Here is a 14,199-nt window from a genome sequence, read left to right on the forward strand (position 1 = left end):
GATGCACTCACAAAGCATGAGGCCAGGAGCTCCCATCCCAGCAGACATACGGATGGGAGGCTTTGGGATTTAGTGCATTAAGTGAGAGGAAGAGGAGAACCTGCCTGGCCAGGAAAGAGCAAGAACAGGGCAGAAGGGCTTGGCCTGTGCCTGCCGGGCAGCAGTGCGGAACGGTGCGGAGCAGCAGAGAGGAGCTGCCTGCCCTGCTGCTGGCTAAACCCCRCGGGGAGCTCGTGCTGGGGTGACAGTCCTGGCTGAGGCCTCCTGCTGCTGCTGCGCAGTGCAGTGCAGCGCAGTGCAGCACAGTGCAGTGCAGCGCACRCTGCCCTGCTCCCAAGAGCCCGGGCTCCTGCGGCAGCAGAGCTCGCTCCAGCAGCGGCAGCAGGCCCGGCTCCCAGCCCACCCGCCGGACAAGCCCAGCAAGGGGGACCGGCCTGCGCGGAGCCGCCTCCTGTGCCCGCTCGGCCCTCGCTGCCACCTCCTGCAGCCGGGCCCCTCTSCCAGTGCACAAGCAGGATCTTTCCCCCGGCAGGACCTGCAAAAACGTCCTGCTCACACAGGGCGCCTTCTGTTTGACAAGAGGGGCTGGGGGGATCGCAGGGAAGGGGCGACAGGAACAGTATTTAGCATCAGCCTTACAGCATTTTCACTGTGGTCAAGTGGAAGAAGCAAACACGGACCCCCTCCCACTATCACACAAAACCCATGCCCTCCTTCTTGCTCCAGTGCAGTGAACTAGAAACGCGCCCCCCTTGAAGTCTGGCTGCACTCCATAATCCACATTTTAATAAGATTCATTAATAAATATTTTTCAATAGCTCAGCACTTCAGGTGTTTGGGCCCAAAGGAAGGAGTTTCACTTCTGAATAAAACACGCATGCCAACAGATTAAAGAAATATGTTTTTCTCAGCAAACATCTAGCCTGAACATCAAGTTAGAGACCGTGGCCAGAGATGGGCTCCAGCAAGAGCCTGAGCCCAGTATTTCCTGGGGCAGGCAGACAGGCTAGGCAAGGCAGGTGGAATAAGGATCATCAGTAGAGCTGAGCTTTGGGCTCAGTGCCTCACAGCGAACAGCCTTAGCAGAGCAGCTTCCATGGGTAGGGATGCTCTGCACCCTTCCCTGCATCAGGGATGGCCCGAGCTGTCCAAAACCTGGATCCTACCAGACCCTCCAGCTTAGCACCAGAACCTCAGTTACCAACGGCTCACTTCAAAGACACTCACAGCTGGAATTCCATCTGATCCGTGGCTGACACTTCCGTGGGACCCCTCGAGAAGCCCCTCCAGGTCCCAGAACAGGCTCGGGAGCTCCTGATGCAGCTCGAGATCCCAGAGCACCCCGCACTCCAGCAGAGAGTCCATGGCATTCCCTCTGCACTGCACAGATCCCTGCTCCACCTCTGCTTTTGCTCTTCCTGCTGTCACCGTTTCTTGCTTAGATCCGGAGCCGCAGGAGACCCAGGAGCGCGGCAGGAGCGCACGTGGTGTCCCCACCTTGCGGCTCCCGGCCGGGCCGCCCGCCCCCGCAGCCTCTGCCGCGAGCGGAGAGCAGCCTCTGCCCTGCTCTGCTCCAGCCCCACCACGTCTCGCAGGCGGGATCCGTAAGGGAGCCCCGCGCAGCTCCCGGGCCAGGCCCCGCGGCCAGCGCCGCCGCAGCAGGGAGCTCCGGTCCTAGCGGAGAGCAGGGAGCTCCGGTCCTGCCGGAGCAAAGAGCTCCGGCCCTGCTGCACAGCACGGAGCTCCGGTCCTGCCAGCCCTGTGGGACAGCGYGCTCCGTCCGCCCGCTCTTTGCTCTCTGTGGGTGTTTCTCGTGGCGGGAGCGGGGGGAGATCCCAAAATGCCTCGCACATGCTTTGAGTTACTGTAGCCGCCTCGCTCCACCGGCCAATGCCCTGCAGTAACCCGCGCTCAGCCCGGCCTCCCAGCAGATGTTTCCTGGAATGGAAAGTTGCTGGACAGGGTGCGTGTCGGGGGAGGCGCCGGGGGGGCGCTGGARTAAGAAGAGACCATCTGAGGAACAGAGCAATGATGAAATCCACCTTGCTGGAGCTCAGCGCGGTTGCCAGTGTAACAAACCCCAGCCCTGTAACAGAGCAGGCAGCCAGACAGCTCCCGTGTTTCCGTGCCCGCAGCCCCCGCTCYGGGGCCGTCCACGCAGCGGGCTCCTCGCCCGGGCTGAGCACAGAGGGCCCTTGTGACAGCAGGGGCTCCCCGCAGGTAGGGACAGTAAACATTAACTCTAGGGCAAACACAGAGAGACGGCACAGGGTGGCACTGGCGAGGGTGGAGAGCAGAGGCCAGGGGAAAGGGTGGCTCTCCCACGCAGTCTCCCTGCTCTGAGTGTCAACACAGCGCCAAGGGTTCCCGCGGGAAGTGGGGCTCGCCGGGGGCCGGCAGGACAGGAGAAGCGCGGAGGGAGGCAGAGCCCCGGGTGCCACACAAAGCAGTGGGGAGAGATGGGAGAGCAGCAGCCAGGTGCTCCCTCCGGCATCGGTGGCCCTCCCAGCCCCGCAGGAAGATCCCTGGCTCTTGCAGAGCAAACGTCTCCACGCTCGCACTCGCCTCCTTTCCCAAGGCTCCCAAGGGCGCTGTGCTCTTCCTCCAGGGAGCAAAGAAGAGAATGTGCTGGGACCGAGAAGCAAAGGTCTCTTGCCAAATTGTGTCCCAGCCTTGGTTCACTCCCTTTCTCCCATTTGTCACTCTGCTAGGGACAGCAAGCCCAAAGTGCACTGGGAGCACCAAAGGGAGAGCACACAAGGAGACAGAAGAAAWTGCAAACATCTTGAGGAAAACGCAGAGAAAAGGGAATCCTGGAAAGAGAAGGGGAAAGGTTCCAACCAGCAAAGACAGATGCAGGGCTACAGGGACAGAAAGACCAGGTAAAAGCAGCAGACTGGTGTTACCAAGCAGAAAGCTGCCCCTGAGCCCCGATGCCCTGGGRAGTCTCGCGGGCCGCGTGCTCTTTGGGCAAGGGCACACCAGCTCGGAGTGTGCAGTTCATGAAGATGAGCGAGGGGAGGCTGAAGAGCCCCAYGGCCACTCCTGGAGCGGATCTCAGCGCAGAAAGCGCTGCCGTAACCCCAGTGGTCCTCGTGCCAGAAAAATCCCACCTGGAAGGGCTGGCAAAGAGGGAAGCTGCCCCCAGCAGAGGCGCTAGTGCRGTTCTGGCAATGCCCAGAGTGCCCAGCAGCACTGACTGCCCTCCGGGAGCTTGTACCCATCCCCACTCGCACAGCGCTGCTTTTATCTGGCCAGAAGGCCTCCAGAAACTAGAATGCACTTTTTGTTTTGGTTTGGTCGGGTTTTAAGGAAAATAACTGGGGCGGGGAAAACCACAAAGAACGCAGCCAGTGCTTACTCTCCGGATGTACTGTCTCTCATGCTGAAAATACATGGAGGAAAAACAAGAGAACACAAAGATGAGATAGAGAGGACATGAACACACAGGAGACCCACAGAAGCAGAGCACAGCCAAGCACCATGCAGCAGGGTATGGATCTCAGTGAGAAGCCACTCTTGAGTGGAAGGACCTCTAGCTGTGGCCGTGGACTTCACATGTTTGCTGTGATCTGCCCACATGCCCATTCGGGCAGATGGATCTGCCCAAGCTGCCTGGTTCGACAGCTCCCCCAGTGCCGCCTCGCTACCTGTCTGCTCCGCTGTGGTTTATGCTGCTATTCGGGCTGCCCCTGCTCCACGTGTCTGACCGCAGCCTCATCCCCCACAGTGCCTCTTCCCCAGCCCCAAAAGGGGATGCACTGAGGCCCCCACGCAGGGCCGGGGCAGCTGCCCGCCCCGAAGGGCTGTGACAGCTTCAGCAAAGCCCCCACGTGCTGCTCCCTGCTGGGAAGCCCTRGGGAGGCGCAGGGCGAGCGGGCTGCGGCCACGGGCACCAGCAGCTCTGTGTCCGCAGTGCCGCCGCGCGTGCCCATAGGGCCTGCAGAAGATCCATACAGAAGCACAGGACGGTCTGTGTTTCTGGGAGGCCACAGAGCAGAACTCCTCTCTCCCCCAAACCACCCTGAGAGATGCAAAGGGTTTGCATGGTGGCAGCTCTGGCACCACAGCAAGACACAGACTCTGCTGGGAACCCGAGGAGGCCGGGATCGGAGCCCATCAGAAGTGTGACAGAAAAGCCAGAGCTTTCGCTCCCTCTCTGGCATCCTTCCCATTCAGTCCTCCTTTGCCGGTTCCGAGCCATTTCCAACACCTCTCTTTGGAAATGGTCGGTCCACCCCGTGCCACTGCAAGGCCCCTTTGCACCTTCCCCCTCCCAAGCCCCCAACCCGCATTCGCCAAGGGACAAGAGAAACGGGAGTACTTACATTATACCAACTCTGGCTTTTCTGTAAGGACAAAATAAGAGAGAAGCATTAGTCAGCACAGAGATCTTAGAATCAAAAAGAAAGACGGACAGAGAAACTAAGTCCAATCTGGTTTGTACAATTAGTTGAAAGGGAGATTAAACAGAAGATTTGAGCGGGGTTCACAGCGTGGCCTAACACGGTTATTTCCAGTTACAGGAGCAGAGAAGACAGGCAGAAGCGCGAGTCACTGATGGGGCCCAGCCGAGGCCACAGTGGGCACGGCCCCACGGCGGGCATGGCCCCACGGCGGGCACGGCCCCACGGCGGGCATGGCCCCACGGCGGGCACGGCCCCACGCGCACACGAGCCCAGAGCTGCTGCTCTCCCTCCACAGCACCTGCCAGCGGCTGAGAGGCTCACGGGGCGGCAGCACTCTCTGTTTCCCACATTTCCGCTGGCTCCCTTGTACAAATCACGCCCCAGGACCTCGTGCGAATACAAAAGCCTGCCGGGACTCCGGGGGGGCAGGGACAGGCTTTTCCTCACAGCAGCCGGGGGGTAAAGCTTTCCACAGCAAGGACACACGAGGCGTGGAGGAAGCTGCACCGCGGCCAGTGCTGCCCAGCCCCTGCCCTGCTCCCCAGCACGCAGCCCCGGGGAGGGCGGCTGCCCCGTGCCCAGCACGGAGCGATCCGCAGGGAGCCCCTTCCGCAGGGCAGCACGGAGCCCGCTAGCTCCCATGCCACGGCACCCGCGAGGCTCCGGGAGGCGGCTCTTCCCTGCAAGCGGGGCACACAAAAAGGCCTTATGCAACCCAGGCTATGCTAAAAAAAAAAAGAAAAAGCCATCAGGGGAATTAAGCTTAATCCATGGATGCACCACCTTGTGCTCAGGAGCACCAGCTCTAAGATGCAGTGATTTTCCTGCAGATTTGCTTTGCCAGCTGTCTGTCTGGATGAGCAAAAGGCATTACTCAAAATTCCGGGGGAAAAAATCCAGAAGCAGCTAAAAGTGGCAGAGAGAAAACAGTACCGGTGCTGGGACTCCTAAAGCAGGTTGTGGTGTCTGTCGTTCCCCTCTGCTACACCAGTTACAGCACCTAGCCCCCGATTTGCCCAAATCTGGCTCTTCTGGGGCATTTTCTCCCTCTTCCCCACAAGTCTCCTGAGAGCCTCCCTGATTTGGGTACACGCTCCTGCTCTTTTGCCACCAGAGGTTTCCTTTGCCCTTCTCCATCCAACTTTTTCCTTATATCTTCAAATTGCTTCTTACAGATTTGGTTGGTTGTTTTAACTCACTCCAAGSCAGGGTGTATGGGGAGGGGAACAGTGAGAAATCAAGAGAGTACAATGGAGGGGAAGAAAGAAAGGAAAAGGAAAAACATGTTCTTACTTTGAGCAGGTTAAGTCTGTCATACTGGAAAAAGAAACCATAAGCATTAGAACTGAAAYGAGAAAAATAAGTAGGTAACAGAGGGAGGGAGTCATACAGAGGAGCGGAAAAGCTGTCACTGATCTGCAAAGACGATGCTACGGGGGCAGAGAACACAATTCATAGTTACCTGGTGGCTGCAACTGGGAAAAACTCCTCTTGGGGCACCCTGAGGAAGGAGAGCACGGGGGTGTTCAGGAGGCCTTGGCTGACACGCGGCTGCCTCTGGCTGCCCACAGCCCCGGCGCCAGCAGGGCATCACACTGCACGTGAAATGCAGCCTGCCAGCCAGCCTGGTGCCCGCRGGAGTTCTGCTTTCCAGCACCCCTGGGAATGCTAGGCTTCCAGGGGCACGGATACCTCGTGCCGAGGGAAGCACATGTGCTGCGGGCCCAGTCCAAGTACCTCTATGATCTAAGCTACTCATCTGGCTYCTGAACTGCCCTTGGCCAACAAAAATCACATATATTCATGGAAATGGATCCAAAGTAACTAGAATTTCATCATCTACTYAACGAATGGCATTATCACACGACAGGAAGGATAAAAGGAAGGAGAGGGCCAAACTCTCTTCTCAACTGCACAGCGAAAGGAGGAGATGCAACAGCCATAGGCTGCAGGAAGGGAAGCTCTATCGGGTGGAAGGATAAACTCTGTTGGCAGCAGGGGCGGTCAAGCACGGGAGCAGGGGCTGCCAAGGGAACGGGCAGCCCTGGGGACGCTCCCGAGGTGCCTGCGAAGCCCTGGGGCAGCGGCTGCTGCAAGGGCAGCAGGGCGGGCTGGGCAGCGCCTGGGTGGCACCGCGAGCACCACAGTGCCTGCACGCGGCGCCTGCCTCCCCTGGGCAGCTGCGCCCTCCCACGGCAGCACCGCAGCACGGCAGCGGCACGRCACACAGACACACAGAGGGCGAGGGACGGCAAGCACCACCGCAGCAGCTCCCCACACACACCACAATCACGGGCTCCCAGCCGCTTTCCGAGCCTCGCGGAAGGGGCGAGGAGGCAGGCAAAGGAGGGCAGCACGTTTCACTCACGTGCACGGCGCGCCCCTCCGCCTCCTCCACGCACGAGGCTGCCACCGCAGCCCGTCCTGCCCGCACAGCTCCGCTCGCCGGCAGCCCTCTGCTCCCCCAGAGCCGCATTTCCCACCTCGCCGGAGACATGAGCCCCACRATCCTCATTTGTAGCTACGGTGCCCATGCACAAGACAGCCTGTCTGCAGACAGCAGCGAGGAGCTTCCAGCAGACCCCAGGCACCCAGCAAGGCAGAACCGGCTCCGAGGAGGCAGAGGAAGGYGGCACCGTGAGCATCCTGCCCTCGGCAGCTTCCCAGGGCCCGGCCCCAGGCGCCCACCGGRGAAAGGCCACGGGCTGCTCTAGTGCCAGGATGCTGTGCAAGCCATTCTGCTGCAAGGCCTCCTCGGGCACACGGGCACGAGGGAGCAGCCTCGCACCATGCCCAGGCAGCAGCCCCGGCATTCCCGCCTGTCCGCGCTGCTCGCGGACCGCAGCTCAAATCCCACGCGAGCCCATCTCCAGCCCAGGGATTTTCCACTCGGAACCTTTCAGAGCGAGCCCATGAATTCTCACAATTCATTAGGGACAGCTCTGCTCTAATGGGTTTAAGCTGGGTTCATTTATAATCACTGATCTCTAATATTTACATCACACAGGGAGATATGTAGGGGCAGGAAACAGAGCAGTGGCCACAAATACAAAATAACCAGGCAGGAAGGGACGGTGACGGACTCCCAGCTCCCAAAGGCAGAAAGCGAGCACAGGGGACAGAGAAGGGATTACGGTGCTGTACAGCCTACCAAAGCAGGATCCTGATCTGCAAAGACAGTGCTCTGTCTGAGGAGAGGAACAGCACCTCTTAAAATGAAGCCTGAAATTACTTGGGGGCAGTTGAAGGAGCGTGGGGAGGAGGCCAGCGCCCCGGGCCCGTGAGCAAATATTGAGATGCCAGTGACACAAGTGAAAGCAGCTTGGCGGCTAGAGGTGGCGGGAGCGCCGGCATTCCCAGCGGCGCCGCGGGAATGCCGCACGCCGCGGCTCGGCCACGGGACACGGCTCCACACGGGGCACACAACACAAGAAAGAAGGCTTACTTTGGAGAGGCGCTTGTGTGACTTAATCGGAGAGAAAGCATGCAGGAATGAAAAGAGAGAAATTAAGGAGAAAGAAATCGCCTCACAAACCAAGAGAAGGAAAACGCCCAACCCCACCGAAAGCACTCCATCCCCTTCCTCCTCGTGGAAAGCTCCAAGAATTAACGTCCAGCTTCAGCAGTCACTGAAGCCTTGAACCACAGCGCTGTATGGGCACGGTAATGCCGGCCATCCCGGTGCTACCTACCCCTCCTCGAGGAGCCCATTCCCCTGGCCAAACGTTTCCCCAGGCAGCTGCAGCTGCAAGGTGCTCTGCAGCCTGGCTGCCCCCCAGCTCCCCTGGGGACACGGTGACAGCAACGAAGCTGGCAGCTCTGGGCCACGGCACGGCCGCTGCCTGTAGATCCCTGTGCGCGCACGAGGCACATCTGGCCTCCAGGGCAACCCCAGAGCTGAGAGGTCTGCAGTAACCACGGAGAAACACTCTGTGTCTCTGGAGCACGCGCACGCACACTGCCATCAGAGGTGACCGTGAACTCAGCCTCTGGCCCCATCAACCCCAGTCCTCTGCTGCCATAGGCAACAAACAGGAAGAGGACAGCGACTTCTGGGTGCACGACACTATCCAACAAGAAATGGGCAGAGGAGCCACCAACTCACTTCACACCAGCCATAAAAGTAAGGCTGTGCAATCACCTATGATTTTGTTGTGAATCACCTTTGATTCACAGCAGTGAATTTGTTTAGACTGAAACATTTTGCTAGGCAAAGCTGGAAAGCCACAAATGTCAAAGTCACAGAGCTTCCTAAGGGAAGAGGGCCTCAACTTCCCAACATTTCGCCTACCAAACCCAATAGAGAGCTGCAGCACAAGGCACGAGCAGCTCAGGAGGTGACTGAGCCTGCCCTATTCAAACGGCTCCTGGTTAGGAGGCGTGCCCGCAGTGTGATGGGAAGCGGGAGGACAGAGAGAGCAGCATGGGCACGGGACAAGGGCCGGGCACAACCTGAACCTGCCACCGTGCGCACGCTGGCATCAAGCCGCTCGCTTCGCTCACCTTGGAGTTCTTGGCCCCGCTGCGGCCCGACTGAGAGGAGCAGCTCCGCTGGACACCCTGCTCGGGCGTCGAGGGGGATTTGTCCGACGAGTGGTCCGAGCCCTTCTCCACCATGGCGTCGCCCTGGCAGTCCTGAGGCGTTGGGGAGCGGGAGCGTTTGCGCAGGATCGGGGAGCAGGCCGGCGTGCTGCGGTTGGAGTTACTGGCAGTGCTGCAGAAAGAAGAGCAGAGACTGCAACCCCCAGCTCGGACAGGGAGGAAGCGCAGGTGCGGGCTGGGGCGCGGCGCTGCCCCTGGCCTCTGCCCAGCCCTCTGGCCTCATCGGCCTCCCTCGAGCCTTGCACCCGCTGCCGCACGTGGCAGCACCAGCCGCATGTGCTGCGCGCAGAGATGACTTCAGCTGCGTGTCACTGCCTTTCTCCACCCACTCCTCAATGGATCTGCCCATGGAGAAACCCAAGAGAGAAGGAGCTGCAGGGGCTCTGAGAGGCTGAAAGGATGAGGTGAGCTCAGGAGAGCCCAGTGCGGGCTCAGGAAGGGGGTTCGCAGGTGTCCCGAGCTCCGCGCGCACGCACAGCTGCACCGCGCCGTGTGCGAGGCTCCTTCCCCAGCGTCACATTCGAAACAAAGGAAAGACGGCACAAAAGAGCTGGGCAGCAGCACGGTTTGCAGGAGATGAGGCATGGCATGAAGTGAAATTCAGTGAAATTACCAGGGGGGTTTGGCTATTGAAATATGCAGAACTACCAGGTTTCTTCACAGTTTCAAATGATGCCATTAATGTGGGCATTTCACTTTTTTCTCCTCCCTGCTGCATTTCCTGGTTAAGTTCCAGATGCTCAAACCTTTCTAACTACCCAGCCCAGTGCCTCTGATGGCCTGAGCTGCAGATAGGAGCACCAAGCCCAACCAGCCACGACGCACACAAGTGCTGGGGAACAGTGCTGGAACTGTAGCTTTACCCAAAACGCCTCCAGAGCTCACAAGGCCCCAGGAGAGCCGCTCCTGCAGCTATCGAGCCGCGTTGCTCCCATCCATGCCGGGACATGGGATCTCCTACAGCTCGTGGCGCGCGCTTGGTTCCGCACCACGGCGCCACGGAGCGAGGCGGGCGCTGGAGGCCGGTGCTGCGGGGAGCGCGGCGCCTTTGGCCAGGGTCCGTGCCCGGGACGGGCAGCCGGGCGCTGCCCAACGCTCTCCGCAGTTGCCATGGTGAGCAGGGCCTGCCGGGAAGCACGGCCCGAGCAGCCTGACCCACTTTGAAATCAAAATAATAGTAATAAACAGGGCTGCGCAGGGCCCGGCGCTGAGGGCCCCGCTGCCAGGAGGGTCCCGCACAGACAAGGCCACCTCCGCCGAGGCCCCTCGCAGGACCTGGCAGGGGTAAAGCCAGCAGCCTGCTCCTGAGCGCTTGGAAAGAGCGGCAGAAAGGGCCACGGCCAGGAAGGCACCTCGAGGCCGCCGGCAGTGCGGAAGGAGTTAATTCTCCTCAGCAGCAGCGAGCAAGGGGCTGATCGGACGCCCACAAAGCTACCTCTCTGTGATACAGTCTGACATCACCGGGAGACGAGAGCTTCGCACACTCATTATGCAGCCCAGCAAGCAGCAAGCAGATGGGGCCGGCTCCTGCTCATCACAACCCACACTCGCCTCCAAGCCAGCGTGCACGAGGGAAGGTCTCCCCGTAGCACAGCCACCGCAGCAGGCGAGCCCCACAGTCCTCCCCCAGCAAAGGGGAAAAAAGAAAGCATTGCATTTAAGAGCAGTAAGAAATGCAGGGGCTGTCGGGCATTATTTCATGCCAGTGGCCTGAAAGATGTTCCAGAGAATAGTAACCTTTCTGCACRTTCCTCCAAACAGCCGCTCAGCTTTTAGCTCGCAAAGAACTGCTCTGATTATCTGGAGGTTTCACAGAACGGTGCCCCTCTTCTATGAAATTCAATAGCACATTTACATATTCATGAGATGAAATTAATAAAATTACCGTGCTTCAGAGGATTAGCAAAACACTGCACGTGTTAGGGAGGCATTGGCCTTCTGCTCACACAGGGCTCCGCACGGTTGGTCAGATGTATTACTGACAGTGCCCCTGTCCTCTCCCAACCATCTGACACTTGTCCCCACTAGAGAGAACAGTGGCCCCGAGGGACAGAAGGGGTGAGGTGTCACAGCAAGGCCTGCGCTGTGCTGGGAACAGCTCTGCAGCTTGCCATACAGGAACGTTAAAGCCTCCTTTCTTTGTGCCCACCCTCAGCGGCACTGAGGGCGTCCCAGGACTGAATGGGTAGGCCAGGTAGTGTCCTCACATGCAGCTTGTGGCAGGGCTTTTGTAACCTGCAGATTAAATGCCTTATGAAGGCACACAGCATGCCTGGCYGGTGACAAGGCGGGGGTGGAGGGGATATAGGATATCTCGGACCTGGAAGATGGAGCTAGAGCTTTACATCTTCCCCCTCGCTCCCTGCTTRCCGCTCGTCCGCAGCAGCTTCCACAGGTTAATGCAAGGTGTCATCCCCAGAGCCGCGCTCACACCAGTTGCTCTTGCTCATCCCTTTATGCTCCACCACATTACCGTTCAGAGAACAGGGCACCTTATTCTCCCTTTTTTATCCAGCTCCCTGGATTCTGGGGACAAGAGCAGCTGGGAGCCTCCCTTGGCAAAAGCCTGGGCATCCTAAGGCAGGTCACTGATGGAAGGGCCTGTCCCTGATGGAAAATTTGTTCCTGAGGTTTGGCGTGAAGCTTCCTTGCACCCCTCCGAGCCCAAATCACCAGCTCTATTGTAACAGAGCACCTTCCAAAGGAGCGTTACTGTATATGCATTTGACTCACAAAGCAGAGACACGAACACGCTGCCTTTAGGCAACGCAGTGATTTCCACGATAGGCAGGGCTGTGCTCACCACCAGCCATCTAAGACAGACACTGTTTTTTTAGGGAATGGGGGCTCATCAGATCCCCACTGCAGGAAAACAGGCACAATGCAGCGAGCTTCCCAAACCGCCTGCACCGCTCGGCAGCCTGCGAGTCCCCCAGCGCAGCGACCACCCCARTGCAGACAGGCATGCAAAGGAGGGTACCGGCACGCGCCCCTCAGCCAGGCACAGGGCAAACAGCTCCGGCAGCAGTTCCCGCGGCCCTGGCTGCCCCTCCGCCTGCTCCCACCTCCCCACAGGTGGGGGGGAAACAACTGGCCGGTGACCCCTTCAGCGCAGGGGTAGGGAACGGGAACGGGAAGGGGGGGCCGCGAGCCGCCAACACGAGGCGCGTCGGCCCAGCTGTTGCTGGCGGCAGTCGCGGGGCCGCAGCGCAGGCAGGGCGCGTGCCGGCAGAACAAGGGGACGGCAGCGGCTGGGGGAGGGAGCGCGAGCATCCCCGAGGGAGCGCCGAGCCCCGAGCGGCAGCAGCAGCCAACATGGACTCCGCGTTTAATCTGCCTGCGAGCGCCCGGCTCGGAGGGCAGCGYGTGCCGGGCAAGCGGGTGCAAAGCGCGGCGAGAGGCGGCCTCCCGGGGCTCCATCTTGCAGGCGCTCCCACGCGGCGCGCGCACGCTCCGCGGCACGGGCACAAGGGAGGGCAGAGCAGCACTAACCTGGTAGCCATTAGGGCCGCTGGCGCCGCGGAGCCGCTAGGAACTCATTCATTCATGCACTGAGCGGCGGCGGGGAAGGGCGAGGTGGGAGGGTACTCACCTCCCGCACCATGCCGGAGCCCCTCCTGGCGCCGAGGGGCGGGCGAGGCGCCGGGGGGCGTCACAGGCCRCGAGCCCCCGGCCCGGCCGCCCCGCGGCCCCGCTCGGCCCGGCCCCGCTCGCGCGCGCACCCTTTACATAACGCGAGCGCGGCGCCCGCCCGCCCCCCACGCAGGAGAGAGTCTGCGAGCGAGCGCTGCTCGGGAAAATGACGCCTAATTAGCTGCCAAAGTGGATTACCTAAACCGCATTCAGCACCGGGAAGACTCATTCAGAATTAAGGTGACCTCAACGCCATTTCGCCTGCTCCCCCRGCAGGCTAATTTGGTTTGATTTTCACGACTGCCCACGTGTAAACAGGCCTCAGGTTTTTAAGCCACTTACCAAAGGAAAGTTTAGAGCCTGGCTGGTGCTCTGCCGATCGCTTCTGTGTTGCCTCTTACCCGCTCCTCGCAACGCGTACAGCGTCCATCCTTTCCCCCTCTCTTTAGGCTGGGGTGCAACGCTCCGCACTCATGCCCCAGGTGCCCATCTCTCCCAAGGCTGGGCATCCATCCCCCAGCARTAACACAGAGCGAGGGGAGCAGCCTCAGCCCTGCACAGTGCAAAGCTCTGCAGCTTGGCACAGAGAGCATCTCTCAGCTCCCGCTCACCTGCACCAGGCCACGCTAGCAGCAACACCATCTCTCCCACCGTGCTGGGAGAACACAGTCACCTGCAAACGGGCCCACTATATCCATAAATGCATTGCATCCAGAGATCCCGCCGCCTGGCTACAATTTTGTGACACCCTTCTCAGGATGACGCCTCTTACTACGCGTGCTCCATTTACAGCCCCGCCAWCCGCAAACATCCAGAACACAAGTCATCAGTCAGGCCAGGCATCAGCTTGCCTCACAAAATCTAATTTCAGACAAGCAAGCCTGAGTTTGCTCCTCTAAACTCACCACACGTTCACAGAGGTGGTGTTGTCAAGATATTCCCTGAAATCATGGGAGAAAGGGAAGCTTCTCAAACATTCACATGTCTACAAGCGATGTTGGGCTTGAACGATGCACGTCCCCACAAGGACAGAGCTTTTTACCTGTGGGGAATCCCATCCTTTAGCAGCATGAGATGCAAAGCTAAGTTACAAAAGACATTAGGGCCAAATCCTGCATCGTTTACCTACACATATATGGACATTTCACACRTACAGAAGCCTGTGCTCATTTTGCAGTGCCTTCTTCTCAAGATTAAATGTTTGGTTCCCTGAATGACATTTCTCCACTTTGCAGCTGGAGAAACCAACTAGCAGCAGCACTGAGTCCTCACCAAAGCTACAGCAGCATTTCTGCAACACAAACTTAAGCACTAACAATAATACAGCAAAATCTCCTCCAGTCAGAAAAAAACTAAGCAATCAGCAGCRCCATTAAAGCTTGCAACTTGAATTTTGATTTGTATCTGTGACTATCACAAGTTTCAAGTGTTTATGACAGTTTATGATGCAATGGCACCTCTGTATCCAAAGGACGGGGCACTTCTCCCTGAAACGCTACGTCTAGGACTATCTCAATGCACCAACAACGCAGATAAACTGCACTGGGGTCAGGGA

The 14,199-nt window shown here is 59.1% G+C and overlaps 1 protein-coding gene across 3 annotated transcripts in view; it reads right to left on the reverse strand.

Annotated features, from left to right (window-relative positions):
• Positions 1–12,528, reverse strand: part of GRAMD1B (GRAM domain containing 1B) — a 28,821-nt gene extending 16,293 nt beyond the window's left edge. The window contains exons 1-3 of one of the 3 annotated variants that reach the window (XM_026038110.1): positions 12,504–12,528; positions 8,913–9,123; positions 4,329–4,349 (exon numbers count right to left, since the gene is read on the reverse strand). In XM_026038110.1, the coding sequence (XP_025893895.1) occupies positions 4,329–4,349; positions 8,913–9,123; positions 12,504–12,514 (243 nt within the window). In that variant the 5' untranslated portion in view covers positions 12,515–12,528. The remainder of the gene's footprint in view (positions 1–4,328; positions 4,350–8,912; positions 9,124–12,503) is intronic. The other 2 variants (XM_026038111.1, XM_026038109.1) reach the window with 2 other exon arrangements.
• Between the last annotated feature and the right edge of the window lie 1,671 nt (positions 12,529–14,199).

Source organism: Nothoprocta perdicaria, unplaced genomic scaffold, assembly GCF_003342845.1.
Source record: "Nothoprocta perdicaria isolate Ctin4 unplaced genomic scaffold, notPer1 scaffold_201, whole genome shotgun sequence".
NCBI classification, from domain to species: domain Eukaryota; kingdom Metazoa; phylum Chordata; class Aves; order Tinamiformes; family Tinamidae; genus Nothoprocta; species Nothoprocta perdicaria.